Source organism: Anser anser (assembly GCF_964211835.1).
Source record: "Anser anser genome assembly, chromosome: 7".
Taxonomy (NCBI): Eukaryota; Metazoa; Chordata; class Aves; order Anseriformes; family Anatidae; genus Anser; species Anser anser.
Genome location: NC_139727.1, coordinates 34849304 through 34863557, shown reverse-complemented (window position 1 = coordinate 34863557; position 14254 = coordinate 34849304). Strand labels below are relative to the sequence as shown.

The following is a 14254-nucleotide window of genomic DNA, read 5'->3' as shown; positions in this document are numbered from 1 at the left end:
TGGGTTTTATTGGTGAATATTGCATTTAATAGTTTTTCATTTTTTTCTGCAGGGGTATTCAAATTACTTCACGTGAAATAGGCGGATGTACTCTTTTGTAATTGCAATGTTAGAGAAACGAGAGACGTTTTTAGTTGAAAAAAATTAGTCCATATTGGCAGTGATTTATATTTCTAATTTTCATATGTAACTTTTCCTGGTCAGGACCGCCCCTTTTCTTTTAAGCTGCTGCTATGAAAGAGAGTCCCAGAAGTTATTTCGCAGAAACCATAAAGTCATTCAGTGCAGTAAAAGATCTTGCTGTTTTAACCTTTCAGAAAGTCGCTCAGTTGAGCAGTCGGGCCGCATTATTCTATATCTTGTCTAACATGAGGAAACAGGCCCAAAAGAAAGATAGCCCAAATTAACGCCACACTTCGTTAAATAGAGACATTCTTGGTTTTCACCAAGCTAATTCGATCCAGTTCAGTTAACTCATTTTTTTTTTGTGCTTGGATCACAAAAGGCAGCCATGAATGAAACAAGTTCATCATGGGTTTGACACATCAGTGTGCAACTAAAAGGCAGGCCGTGAGGGAGGGTTCCTGCCTTTCGCTGGTTAGACAATACCCGATGAAAGCGGCCCCTCATTCAAAACCGTTCTCCAGCAAACTCCAGCAGAATGCTTCAGATCACTGTTACAAACAGGTACAATGGGAATTAGCCAGAACTTGATTCTTCAGACACCTTTTTATTTCTGGTTGTGACTGGTCATGTAATCCAATCTTCATCTAATATCCTCAGTCTGGCAGATGGTTCACTGGGCTTCTCTATGAGCAAAAGACTACTTTTGAAACAAAAAAGTACACTAACTGATGTTTTATTATGTATTGTGTCTCTTCCACTTTTACGCGATGAAACACATGGCTTCCAAATTCAGATCACAAAGAGTGATGGACACAAAATTCCTTCCTTTAAGCTACATTTAAAATTATAAAAAAGGTGTACAATTACTTGTGTAACTTTTGGGCTTACTTTTTTAACCAGAGACTAAGATTGCAGTATTTTATTACTAATTTATTTGTATTCATGTACCAGCTTGTTGACTGTAGAACTAATCATTAGTATTAGGCCATTGAGGTTCTCTAGTGTAAAAAAAATAGGAAAGAAATGAACTCATTACGATCTGAAGTCTATAAAAGCTTTTGTAGCATTCGTAGTAGCTTGTTACCAGTTCAATGCAGCCAACTATAGAGATCTGTTTTCTAGAAGCTGTCAACAGACATTACCCTTGACAGACAATACGTACAACCTGACTAAATGGTAGGCTTTGTGATGTGAAGGAATGATGCCTACTATGATGCTACCAAGTAAATATTATCAGTGAGTCATGTCCAAATTCTGACTTCTATCCAAATTCTGAGCACGGTTTCTCTAAGACTTAGTTTCTCTTGAAACTTGCTATAGCAAGCATTGATTTTTGAAGACATTTGCAAATAATTACATCAACCCGTGTGAACAGTGGACTGATTCTTGGGTCTGACACTTTGACAATGGCTGATTTTATCAATATCTACTGCCCTTTTGTAGTTGAGGAAGAAAAAAGGAGGAAGAAAAGCATCTCAACACAACAAAATTGTGAAATAGCTTTGCCTTCTGGATGTGTGAGATAATCTCTACGTTTACAAGATAATAGTTTATTTACTCAATTTTATATGTAAAGTAAATATTATTAATACAAGATAGCTTTTCAGCTCTAACTTAACCTGGTGACCTCAGTGGAATTTCTGAAGGGCCTTTCTCCTCTGACAGCTGCAGTGAAAACTGGCAACACACATTAGTCGTTTTTTTTTTTTTAAACAACCTCATCCCAGGGACCTGTTTCCAGAATATTTCATTTAAAGTATCTCTTTTTTTTTTGCTTAGAAGCTTGAGGTAAGTCTTGAAATAATCAAAGAGCTAATGAAGCTCAATCTGTAATATCTTAGCATTGCTTACTCTAATTTTATGACCAGAAGGAAAGGAAAAATTGTGAACAAAATTTTCCATTAACTTTGAATACTGTCCTAATTATAATAAGTTTCACAAATCAGGTAAATAAATCATCATAAATACTTTGTACACTTAATACACCTAGTTTACTAGTAGTTTCTGGTAGAAGTTTTGTTCAGATAAACGGACCTTTAATAGTTGTTTCTTTGTTTTCCCCACAGTTTTAATATGAATCCTTCTGGCAATGAGGACCTCAGGAAAACAATGGTGAGTTATGAAGTGTTATGGAAAACCATCAGCAAATACCGACTAATTGGTGCCCAGCACAATATGAGCTATTATTCTTAGTGAACCTCTTATAAGGAAATGCTTATGTTTTGTTTGTTTGTTTGTTTGTTTTCTCCTTGCCTTTGATTGATGTTTCCAGAGAATCTAATTGGAAAATTAGAGGCCTAAAATAAACTTGGAAATGTGCAAAATATTTGGATAACTTCTGGTGTTACGATATAGAGAAGAAAGGGATAATTAGATTTTTACACACACAGTGAAAAAAAACAACACCGGGGTATTTCAGAGAGCTCTAGAGAAGAGTAGTCAGGTGAGTAACCCTGTATTAGGCAGCAAGGCATTAGCTGGCCTAGCAGGTGTTTCCTATCACTAAAGTCTGAGACCTGAGGACCATTTGTAAGTGGCCAATCCAAATGGAAGAAATGAACTGATATGTGGCAGGATTAATAGCACAAATAATAAATAAACAGCCTCGCAGAAAACACTAAAAATAGATGTACTAGAAGTTGTTATTCAAAATACTCTTTTGACTCTAAAGGTATCTAAAAATGTGTACTAAGAAAGAAAAGACGAAACAAAATCCATGGATTTACTGTACAATGTCTTTCTTTGCAAGAAAATATGGTCTTACTAGAATTTGTTCTGCGAATAGATCAAATCTTTAAACGTGGGTTTGTTTTCAATCTTTAAAATATATAGAAAACAAATTTCACAAGGAAATATGACTTTGTACTGTTTGTTTTTCGCTGCTTTATGGAAATGACTTGTAATAATATTTGATGTTATTATAAACACCCAAGTTTTCATAATGTAAGTAACTGGTGGGAGATGTCAGAGTATATGAATGCTGCCTTTGATCAGATAGTAAACTGAATGCTACCAGGCGGTTACTTAATCTCTGACAAAACACAACATCAAAAAAATTGATTTAACTTTGCAGCTATTGTCTGTAAAGTAACCATAATTACAGTTTCTGTGTGCTTGCAAATGTACTACTGCAAATCATGTAATTTATTGCTGGTAAAAGCATCGTTATAATTCTTTTAAGAAATAATATGTGAATTGTTTTATTTAAAGGATTTAAAGGTGGTAAAAGAAATCCTTGATGATTTTTCTTTTGGAATAGCAGCTATCCTAAATGTCAGTTGCAGGATTATGAGGTGGTGCTCATCTAATACAAAATACAAATTAGGAGAGAAGAAGCTATATCTCAACCATAGTTTTGAATGAAACCATTTGATTTTTTTTAAAATGTTCAAGATTGCTTTCTAAGGTGTTTGAAGTAATTTATTATTAGGTTCTGCAATAATAGCCCTCACCAAGTTATTATATTTCTTCCTTGTGCATCACATTTAGTAATTATGTTTGTATGTCTTCTACTCTGGTGCCAACACCTGTCTCTGAAAGCAGTGCTTGAATGGGAGCAGTAGCCAGTTGAAAGGGCAGTGTGAGCTCTTTAAGGCCTAATTAAGAACTGAAAGGAAGATGAAGTAAGTAGGACAAAAGATGTGAAAGTAGCTTAGATGATATTCCCAGAGCAGAATTCCTCATTAAAACAATAAAGAGATGATCAGAGATTGCCAGGCCTTTGTTTTATCTGACTCCACTTCCTCCATCTCCTCTGGATGTCCGTTTGCGCCCCAGTAGGAATTTGTAGCTGAGGCAATCCTTCTTTGCATAGCCTGTTATTTAAAATCTTTTTTAAAAGTACTTTATTAGAAGACTAATATTTTGAATTAAATTTCTAGTAGCTGTTTTTGTAAGGATATAGTTGCTCCTTATATATTTGTGTTACTAAATTGTTCAAACTGAACATCTAAAATCTTCCTAGTTTTAACAATATTTATTTCTAAGTACTAAAGGCATTTTAGAATTTTCTTGTATATTTAACGTGATAAGTTATTCACTCAAAAGATCTGTGTAGAGCATGTGTATGGCAACACATCTTTAAAGCATATGTATTACACACAGTTTTCCAGTAAACTTTATATAATAATTAAAAACATAATTGCATCTTTATTCCAGTTCCTTTGCCAAATCAGAAAATGAAGCAAACCCTATATTTTAGACATCGAAGTCTTAATGTATTTTTCAATGTTTTTTAAAAAAATAATTCTGTAAAGATAAGATTTAGCTTCCTTCTTGTGGAAGAAAATGTGTTAAAAATCTAACAACCACAAAGTGAAGCTATTTTCTCTTCTATACTTGTTGGAAACAGTTACTAACCAATATATAAATTTCATCAAGGTAGACATTTTTATAACCTGGGAATTATTGATCCTGTAAAACGCTGCAACTTGATAACGTAAGTTTAAGATACTAAATACAAGTACATAAACGTGACATTAAATATCTCAAATGTAGTGAGAAATCTTTAAAAGCACGTAATTTCAGGAGCTGCTATTAGAATATAATTGATGTAGAGAGGCTGATTGATCTGTCGTACTTCAACCTATTTGCAGTACACCATCACTTCTAATTAGGTTTATTTGGAAACTTTGACCACCTGCATGTTTTAATGATTTGACATATGCCAATGTGTAAATATGGAGCTGTATGGGAAGAAAAGGAACGAAGCAGAACACTTGTGTCTGAACACTTGATTATGTGCTGTGCTACCTAGCTGTGCATGCTTTATCATTTTTAATGAGGAGTTTCTACTGTAAACAAAAGCTATCTTGTGTTCATCTGCTGCCCTGGTAGTTCAGGATTTGAGAGGTTAGATGATTGTACTTAGAGGTTCCCTATCTTTGATTTTTTTCAGTTTCTGAATCAGAGAAAACTTACTGTTTTTCACATCTCATCGTTCTAATACCTTTATGAACTGACTCTCAGAATCTCTTTCTCATTTATCCATTTACAAATGTTTCCTAATCTGGTTCCTTAAGGTCACAGCGATTTCTTCTTAACACAGAACAAGACACTCGAGTGTGCAGTGTTTTGGATCGCGTGTTGCCCTTTGTTGCAGGGACTAATTTGTCCATCTCTGCTAGTACCTGTATTTACTGAGTCAGCAGACGTCATTACTGAAACACCTCTGTTTCCTTTGCTGTTTAATTCTGTGCCCCTCCTGCTTTGAAGGAAGCAAGACAGATCTTTTAGCAGTACACATTTCTGCCTTAAGTGCTCTGGTGCAAATGAGATGCAGCCTTTTAACTTCACCTGAGATTTAGAATTGGAAGTTGTAATGTATGATTCAGAGGCCAAGGTCTGGCAAGCCACTGATGACTAAAAATAGAATATGAAAGACAGATGAGGGCTGATGTCATTTAAAGCTAAGTAAATGTTTTGCTATAATATTCTCAAAAGGCAAGAACTCAAGAACATTATGGTTGGGCTTGAATTCTCAGGGCTCTTTCTCTTTTTCTATTATTATTAATGTTACCATGTAGTTGGTTTCCAAAATGGACCTGCTAACCTTTCTTGGCGTTACTGCTCAGATGTTCACAAGCCATGGATACGTCTTTCTGAGAACAACATTTTTTGCTGACATGATAGTGGGGGGAAACATTTCAAACTGAGCAACATGTCTCCAGCTGTTTGCTCCAGTGCGGTTATTGGAGGGAAAAGCTCTAGAGCAAATGGAGGTATATTGTAGAAGAAAAGTGGCTTCTGTTAGGACATGTATGTGGGAAATACATGAAAACGCAACAATTTGTTCAGATCAATGAGCTGTTTAATAAAATCTGTTTTTGTTTGTTTTTATTTTGTTTTGTTTTTAACTTTTCTGTAGGATGTAAATCCTTTTGATGCCACTGCAGGATACCGTAACCTTACCTATGAAGAGGTTTTGCAGGAGCTGGTAAAACATAAAGAGCAACTTAAGAAGAAGGACACCCATATTCGTGAACTGGAGGATTACATTGATAATCTTCTTGTACGAGTAATGGAAGAAACACCTAGCATTCTCAGAGTGCCATATGAACCTTCTCGAAAAGCTGGCAAATTTTCCAAAAGCTAAGATAGTGACCCTTGATGGTACTTTCTGCTGAATACGTTAGTGGAAGGAAATAACACTTCAACATTTTGACTTCTTTTCATTCCTTTTGTCCTAAGATATTCCAGAAACTGGGAGACAGAACTATGGCATGTTTTTGTTTGTTTTATTTTATTGTTTTTTTAAATTCCAAACACTAGCAGGGTCTGCCAAAAGTAATGTTTTGTTGGATTAGCTACATACATTTTTTTTTCTTGAAAATACCTTTAGCTACACCATACTTACAGTAGAGTAAATAATGCACATGAAATATGTCCATGCAGTTTTATATGATGGCTTAGTGTTCACTGTGTGGCAGTTTCAGCTGGAATAGCCTGTGCTGTTTTGAATGTTTTCTCGACCGATTATTGGTTTTATGCAAATATATCAATTCTGATATTACAGCATGCCATCAAAACCACTGTTTTCAAGCCAGTGTAGTATGCTTTACTAAATCGAAATGTGACTTGTTGCAATGGAATGCAGTTCGTTCTACACATGCTAGAAGAAAACAGTGATGCACAATCTTTGCAGAGTAAATGCTGTACTGTATACAGTGTGCTTTTTGTATGACAATGTAAAAAATATCATGCCATTTCACTAATGGCACATGCTGGAATCAGTTATTTTACACTTAAATGCTGAATTTTGTGTATAATGATTGAACTTTGGTAGTGAGCTCATGACAGGATTATTTTGAGGATCTTTTTGTATGAAGTTATTGCATGCCTTTTTATATGTTAAAGTACTTTGAGCAGTGTTAATAGAGTCAGAAATAGGATGGGAGAAAAGTATGGAATAAGATAAGAATACTTTGTTCAGTCAGTCTACTGCAGTAAAAATATAGGAGAAATGAACAGACTGACTTAAATAGACATGATAATTCTGCAAGTATATAACCAACTCAATTTAAGGTTGAGTTTTACATGATATATGTCTCTTCGGGTTTTTAAACTTAAGGCAACAAAGTATATGCCTTTAGAATTAGGCTGTGTTGCTGAAACACGTCTAGAGTACTAAGAAAGGGTTATCATTTGGAAAAAAAGAAGAAAAAAAAGATCTGTATTACTTGTAAGTACTTTTAAAAGTCAGTTTTCATTGAGGCAAATGAAAGAAGAATGTAATGAAAGTCTTCCTGATCATTTAATAATTGTTTGTAAGATGACATATGAAAAGGATATCTGTTATTCAATAAATTGGCAAAATATCGTGATGAACTTATAATGGGAAAATACTGTAGGAGAAGAATCCTCACAATATTAACATAAGTAGATTTTAATTTTAATTTCCTTTATAAGCATCTCAGTCTCTTGCTGTGAAACAGGAACAAGGTATTAAAAAAATACAGGGAACATTTTAGATTCGGATTTGGAAGGAATGACTGTCTTTTATTCCTCTTTCTACACCTGATCTGTTTTCTTGTATCATCAAGTAATAGCTGTTTTTTGTTTTTTTTTCAGATATAAAAGATCTATATTTTCATTTTTAAATCTGCAAAGATTGGTAATATCTAGATTAACTGTCATCTGGAAAAGCTGAAAAAGTTCTGCTCTCTCTCTTAATGCTTTTGACAATGTTAGTTTTCTATGACAGCACAGAATTATTCTTCTTAGACAAAAAATTCTGTGGTACAATTGTTCCCAGATTTCATTTTCTTCCCTTTTTTTTCCTTTTTTTTTTCCTTTTTTTTTCCTTTTTTTTTTTTCCTTTTTTTTTCGTCTTTGTTCTTTTCATTTTCTTCCATTTTTAGGAACTGCCTCCTATCCCCCAGTGCTAACATTAATGCAGTTTGAGTATTCTCAGCCCTACGTTGGGATCCACTAGGGTAGGTCATTTTGCTTGCATGGAGCCTCAGCAATTCCAGTCAAGCCCTACCAGTTGTAGTGCATTTAGACATTTGGGACAAAGAAAGAGGCCAACTTCAAGTAATTTCTCGTTTGACAACTGAAGGATTTATCAAGTTCTGTACCTCGTAAACCATATGAATGTTCTTTTGACCCACTCAAGGTCTAAATGACTATAGATTTGTTGTAATATATTCGAAGTGCCAAAGGTTATGTACTAAGTTATGGTACGTTTACTGTTGGAAGTTAGATTTTGCACTCAATTAGATTTTAATTTCCTAATTACACCAAGATGTATTTCAGTTACTCAGTATTTCCATAAAAGTTCTTGAACATTTTTGAATGTTTGGCTGAGGCAAGTGGTTCTCTCATATTGTAAATGGGGAATTGTTGTGCAGTTGTTCTGAATTCAAGACATATTAAAACTAACTGGTACGCTATGAGACGATCTGTACTATCCGTGATGATTAAACCATACACATTGATGGGGTTTAACAAGTAAACTAACCAGAGAATATGCTCCAATGACTTTTCACTTGCAAGCCAACTTATAATTATTAAAATGAAACTCTACTATATTTAGCACCTCTGAAATCACTTCTTTTAGAATGTAAATGTAGAATATCAAACTGCATAATTGACTAAAAGCACATCATTTGACATATTTGCATACCAGGAATGATAAGCAGATTAAAGGTAGCGAAAAGATCAATTTTTGTGCATTAGTGAAGAAATCTAGTGAGGCTTTGAATGTGCTATCAGGCCTTTATCTGATCTATAAGTGAATAAAAGCACCTTTTGTTAGTCAAGAAAGAGAGGAGAACGACAAATGCAATTTAGGAAAAGGTAAAGATACCAAAAGAGGCAGAATGGGACATTTACAACTCTGAAAATATTTTATGGAGTTTTTATGACTAAAGATATAAGCTACTTTGGAGCAATTCCGGAAGGATTGCACACATGTAATTTTCTGTTTAGAAAGCAAATTTTAATATTTTTCTATGTTTTGAGATTATTTTTGAAAAGCATCTTCACCCCACCTGTGTTTGATGAACAATGCAGCTTTCAAATGAAAATACTTCATACTGAGTAATGTATATGTTGAAGAAAAAAAAATTTTCTCCTGTATGATAAAATTGTAAATTTTCTTGCTGATCATTTAATAATTCGCCACTTACAATTAGTTTTTCTTGCCCTTTACACTTGTAGGGATGAAAATTTTGGATATCTCTACATTATTTCGATCTGCCAAAAATTAGCATAAAAGTTCATCCATGCACACAATGTACTTGGAAATTCTCCTTCAAAACAGCTCTGCTCATAGCGATGTACTTTACTTAAAGAACAAATACAAAGGCCATATTTTAATTTTGCAAGTAACAAAACTTTCTGCTCTTCAAGAAGGATGTTTAGTATTTATGTATGTTACCTCTTGCTGCTGTATTTTATGTTTAGCTTGGTTTTCCACCTACTAATGAATGTAGCATTCTCCTTAGATTATACATAACTACATTTATTGCTGTTGGCTGTGTATCAAGAACTATTTGTAATTTTCCAGCTGTGAAAATGTTGCCTTGCATTTAGAAAGGTTTCATGATGTGGGGACCTAATGAAACTCATGCTCCTTAGGTACTAGTGTGCAGTTCTTTCTGTACAGGATGCCCTTTCTTAGAAGCATCTTAAAACAAACAGAACTGTTGTCTTAATATGTTTACTGCTGCACTGGAGGTTTATTTACACTTCCAGCTTTAAAGAAAAATTATTGTATCAATTATGTAAAGTAAGCTCCTGCTTTTTTGCTGTTTACGTATCCATTACTGTTGTAGATACAATAGAGGCGTTAGCTGTATGATTTTCAAATGGCGATATTTAAAGCATGTTGACTAACTTCCTCTCTTTGAAGTCTGTGGTGAAGGATTATAGTGCTGCTGTATTCATGATGCTAGATTTAAGGGTCTGTCAGCACTTTGAGAATGAAACCCTATTTTCAGGGATTTATAACTTCTAAATCTAGATACAGGCACTGGAAGTATATGATATGCAATAGGTAGCACTTTAATCTGTTTATGAAGGATTTTAAGATTTGTTTCTGTTGAAAAAGTCATGGTCTTCTAAAGCATAGTGGGCATTTGCTTTATCTTTCACAATTTATACATCGAAGAAGCCACTGTATATTACAAGTGATAGAGCCATTCCTATTCATCTTAGAAGCTTCCAGATGTCTTGTATTATTACAATGTGCTATAAAAAGCTGAAGATCCAGGTTATACAGGAAGTTGATAAAAGATATGAGCATTACTTATAACTTGAAGGTTGATCTTTGTCTTGTGCAATCAATGGTACTTTGTCTAAATTTAATAATGGTACAGAATCACAACTATATGCACATGTGAGAACTATAAACTTAGAATGCATGAAAAACTTTATTTTTGTTTCATTAATGCAACTTCCGCTCCTTTAATTTGATTTAAATGTTATCTTAATATTTTAATTTCTGTCCATTAAAAAAAAAAATAATGCATGTCTAACACTAATAAAGCACCATGATGCACTACCACGGTATTCCTTGAATTGTGATATTAATCTGTGTTATGCAAAGCATGTAACTTCTAAGCCCTACTTAAATACGTGTTTGTTAGGACCAAGATTTTAAACTCACAAGTCACAGGGAGGGCTAGTTCCTTAAGGACAGTTCTTACATGCAAGGTAAATGCAGGGTAGCTGTTGTAGGAGATCCCTTCAGTAGTGTCCAAATCTTCCAACTGGGGGGGGAAGGGGCACGTTGTTAATGTGCTAAAATGTATGTCTTTTTTATATGACAGCTGCAGTTCTTTCAAATGCACCGTTCCTCTGATTCTCTGGTTGTGTGAGCATTGCTAGGTCTTTGGCCCTGCAGTTCAGAGTTGCATTTAGCATGAGGACAAACTGCAGATTTTGTTATTCTGCTTGACTGAGTAGAACCCAGCCAGACTGGCAGAAAATTGACGTCTCCTTGCCCCACAGATACTTTTTCAGTGCTCCTGAGAGCATTTCAACACGCTGTTCTCAGCAAAAGATGCTTCTGTATGTCTTCTTTTCTTCTTCCTAGAGGCAGCAAGACAGCAAAGTCTATCCCTGCACATTTGTAGTTCCTTGGCTTCTAAGGAGATAAAAAGGGTAGTCCTGGCTCAGAGGAGAAGAATTTTATGAGTAGTTCATTCAGTCACATGAAGAGGCTTGAAATTCATTTGGATGTGCTTCCTTTCCTTGCAGTTAACTAGCTGCATGACCAGGTCCTACACTGAACCGCTTTGGGGACTTGATAGGAGGCTTCTAAAGGGGTTTTCTTTTTCAGTTATCCATGAAATGTCATGGTTGTAGGAAATCATGGCCAAATTTTGAGACGTATGTGTACTTACACATAGTTTGTTCTGCAGATCTGCATCACCTGTTTAACCCCATGTCTCACTGACTGCAGCTTTCCTAGTGGGTGAGCAGACTAGGAATGAGGGCAGAAGAGGAAGAGGGTGGGGGCTTTTTGAAAGCACCATGCTGCATATTAAAAACCAGTTTCATCTGTGATTCACAGATGGTAACTTCATTCTCAGCTCCTGTGCCCATTTGAAAATAGAGCCCGTGTAATTTCCTTGCCTCAGAGGCATGATGTTTGTTAGTCAATACCAACTGTAATTCTGTTGAGAAGGTAAAAGCCCAACTTCCTTAGGAAGCTTTCAGTTTCCCCAGCATGAAGTTGGTCTTTGAGTTTTCACTATTTAATATTTCAACTCCCTGATACAGGTTTTTCGAGGACACTTTAAAAATAGTTTAGCAGTTAAAAATCTATCAAAATACTTAGATGTAAACTAGAAGGACTATTATGGACAATTTGTCTCTCTTCAGTTACATATATCCTAAAGTTATTTGGAGTCAGTTCTTTATGGAACCATACAGGGTAAAAATCAGGATTTCATTTTCGTATTTAAGTTGTTTAATCTGTTGTTAAGGGGGTGTTGTGCAAACTCCGGCTGCAGCTCACTTGTGAAATGTTGTCCTTTTGTATAACACCAAGCGTGTTAGTAAAGTTACAAGGCATGATGAAAATCAAATCTCTCATTCCACATTAATAAATGAAATGTTTGATTATTTTGTACTAGTGCCATTTTATGAGAGAGAGGAGTGAGACTAGCTGTTAAAGGAAGCTGTTACTCTCTTGTCTGTTCTACATAGTGAATAATGTGATGGAAGGCTACCACACGTAGTACATTGAAAACCGTATGGCATTTTAAGACATTGTACAATGCTTATATAAGTATAAATAAATGTCTGATGAAATTTGGGGCCTGCAGCGCATGGCTGGCCAGAATGCCTCTACTGGTGCTTGAAGTGGGTGACTGGCTCAGGGCCTCGTGGAGTTTGACAAGTACAACGCCAAAATGTGTCATAGCGCCTCTTTAAATGATTAATTTGGGGCCTTCTTAGGTGATGAATGTCCCCTTCTCTGACAACTTGCTGCTTACATTAGGGATTCCTTGAAAACTGACTCCCTGGGACATCTTTACAGAAAACACCAAGAGTCTCCATTTAAATTTAATGAATTGATTTTGCAATTTGCCAAGGACTTGTACAATGCGTTAAGAAAATCTGCCTCTTCGAGGCTAGAGCTTTGTCCAAATAACAGCAGCTTAATGGCGTCCTTTAAAAACAGCTGCTGACTCTCAAGCTGTAAGTATTTCTATTTCCTAGTAATAAGTTTTTCTCATTAAAGTAGCTTATTTCATTAACTTACAATTCATAGCTTAAACATGCTTATATTTTGCTAATTGTAGATTACTTAGTACTTATTTTTAAGGAACACAATCACAAGATGCAAAATGTCACTTTAACAACAACAACAAAAAAAGACTTGCCTTGTGCATAGAATTTCATTTCAATAAACATTCTTCAATGCACTATTTTTAAGGAATTTTTACATGCTCTTCTAAACTAAATCATTACAATTGTATAACAAAAAGCAATTCAAAGTGTTTATGCAGTTTATAGTTTTGATTCCTTTATAGATATCAGCTCCCATATTTTAGGATTCGAAAGCTACCACAGTTAGATATTTAATTTGTAAAGTAACATTGTGAGATCACAAATTATTACTTTCCAAAATTTACGTAGCCAAAGTATCTGATATACTCTTTTGTGTACTGTAGAAGTTAATAATGAGCTCTGGGAGAACTGAGATTTTCCTAAATTAAATAAATAAATAAATTGTACAAACCTTTGGGTTAAACTGCAGTGCAACTACTTTTGGGCATATAGCCCAAAGCACTCCTTTATCAAAGAGGCTAGCATCAAATTTGCTTTCCTTTGTTTATAAAATGGAAGACAAGAGAATAGGAGTCGCATTACAACAGGTGCTAGGTATTGCTATTATGGAAAAAAATATATTAACACAATGAGAGATGTGGTCTTGACTTTTGTGTGAGCATGAAGTATGTGAATGCCATGCTTATGTATTTCCAGAATAAGACATTCCTTATATTTTCCTATTTAAAGACTTGTATAAATAATCTGGCCTTTAACAATGTGAAATAGTTATTGTTGGCTACAATACATGTATTAATGCATGTATTAATCAAGTTCACTTGATTAATGTTACTGCAGTTTGAGACCTTCTTGTAATTGGCCTCATCATAATCCACACACAGAATACAGAGAAGTAGCATGAATTTTAAGTTGAGAGACTAAATGAAAGGAGCAGCCAACAGCAGTGGGGAGAAATAAAATAATCCTAATTAAAAGCAAAAGAATGATGTGATCTGAATTAAGATTCAGTTGGTGGATACTGAAAACTGTTTTTTCTGGCAAGCAATTATAAGTGTCCAGTATAATAGCTTGGGAGAAAAAAAAATAATTAAAAAAAAACCAAACCCTCTTCCTTCATGTTTGATGGTATAATTTTTTCTAGCTCTTTATAAACCAAATATTATGTTAAAGACTTATGCTTAACCTTTGTTTCATTGGGCATAATTTCAGAGAGTTGAAGCATCCTTTATTTGCTAGAGTTGCACATGATTATATTTACTAATGGGGACTTAGTTATCCTATCTGTTTCACAATTTTCTGTAGTAGTTTTAAGTTCTGAACGTTTCACCACATTCTATTTAGAGCATTATTTAAAACTTGTTCCAGTTCTCTTCATTCTTAT

The 14254-nt window shown here is 34.7% G+C and overlaps 1 protein-coding gene across 1 annotated transcript in view; it reads left to right on the top strand.

The window, feature by feature from the left end:
• RAB11FIP2 (RAB11 family interacting protein 2) overlaps positions 1–10633 on the top strand; it is a 35629-nt gene extending 24996 nt beyond the window's left edge. Inside the window, exons 4-5 of the mRNA XM_083843630.1 lie at positions 2193–2238; positions 5993–10633. Coding sequence (XP_083699756.1) covers positions 2193–2238; positions 5993–6220 — 274 coding nt within the window. The 3' untranslated portion in view covers positions 6221–10633. The remainder of the gene's footprint in view (positions 1–2192; positions 2239–5992) is intronic.
• The last annotated feature ends 3621 nt before the right edge of the window (positions 10634–14254 follow it).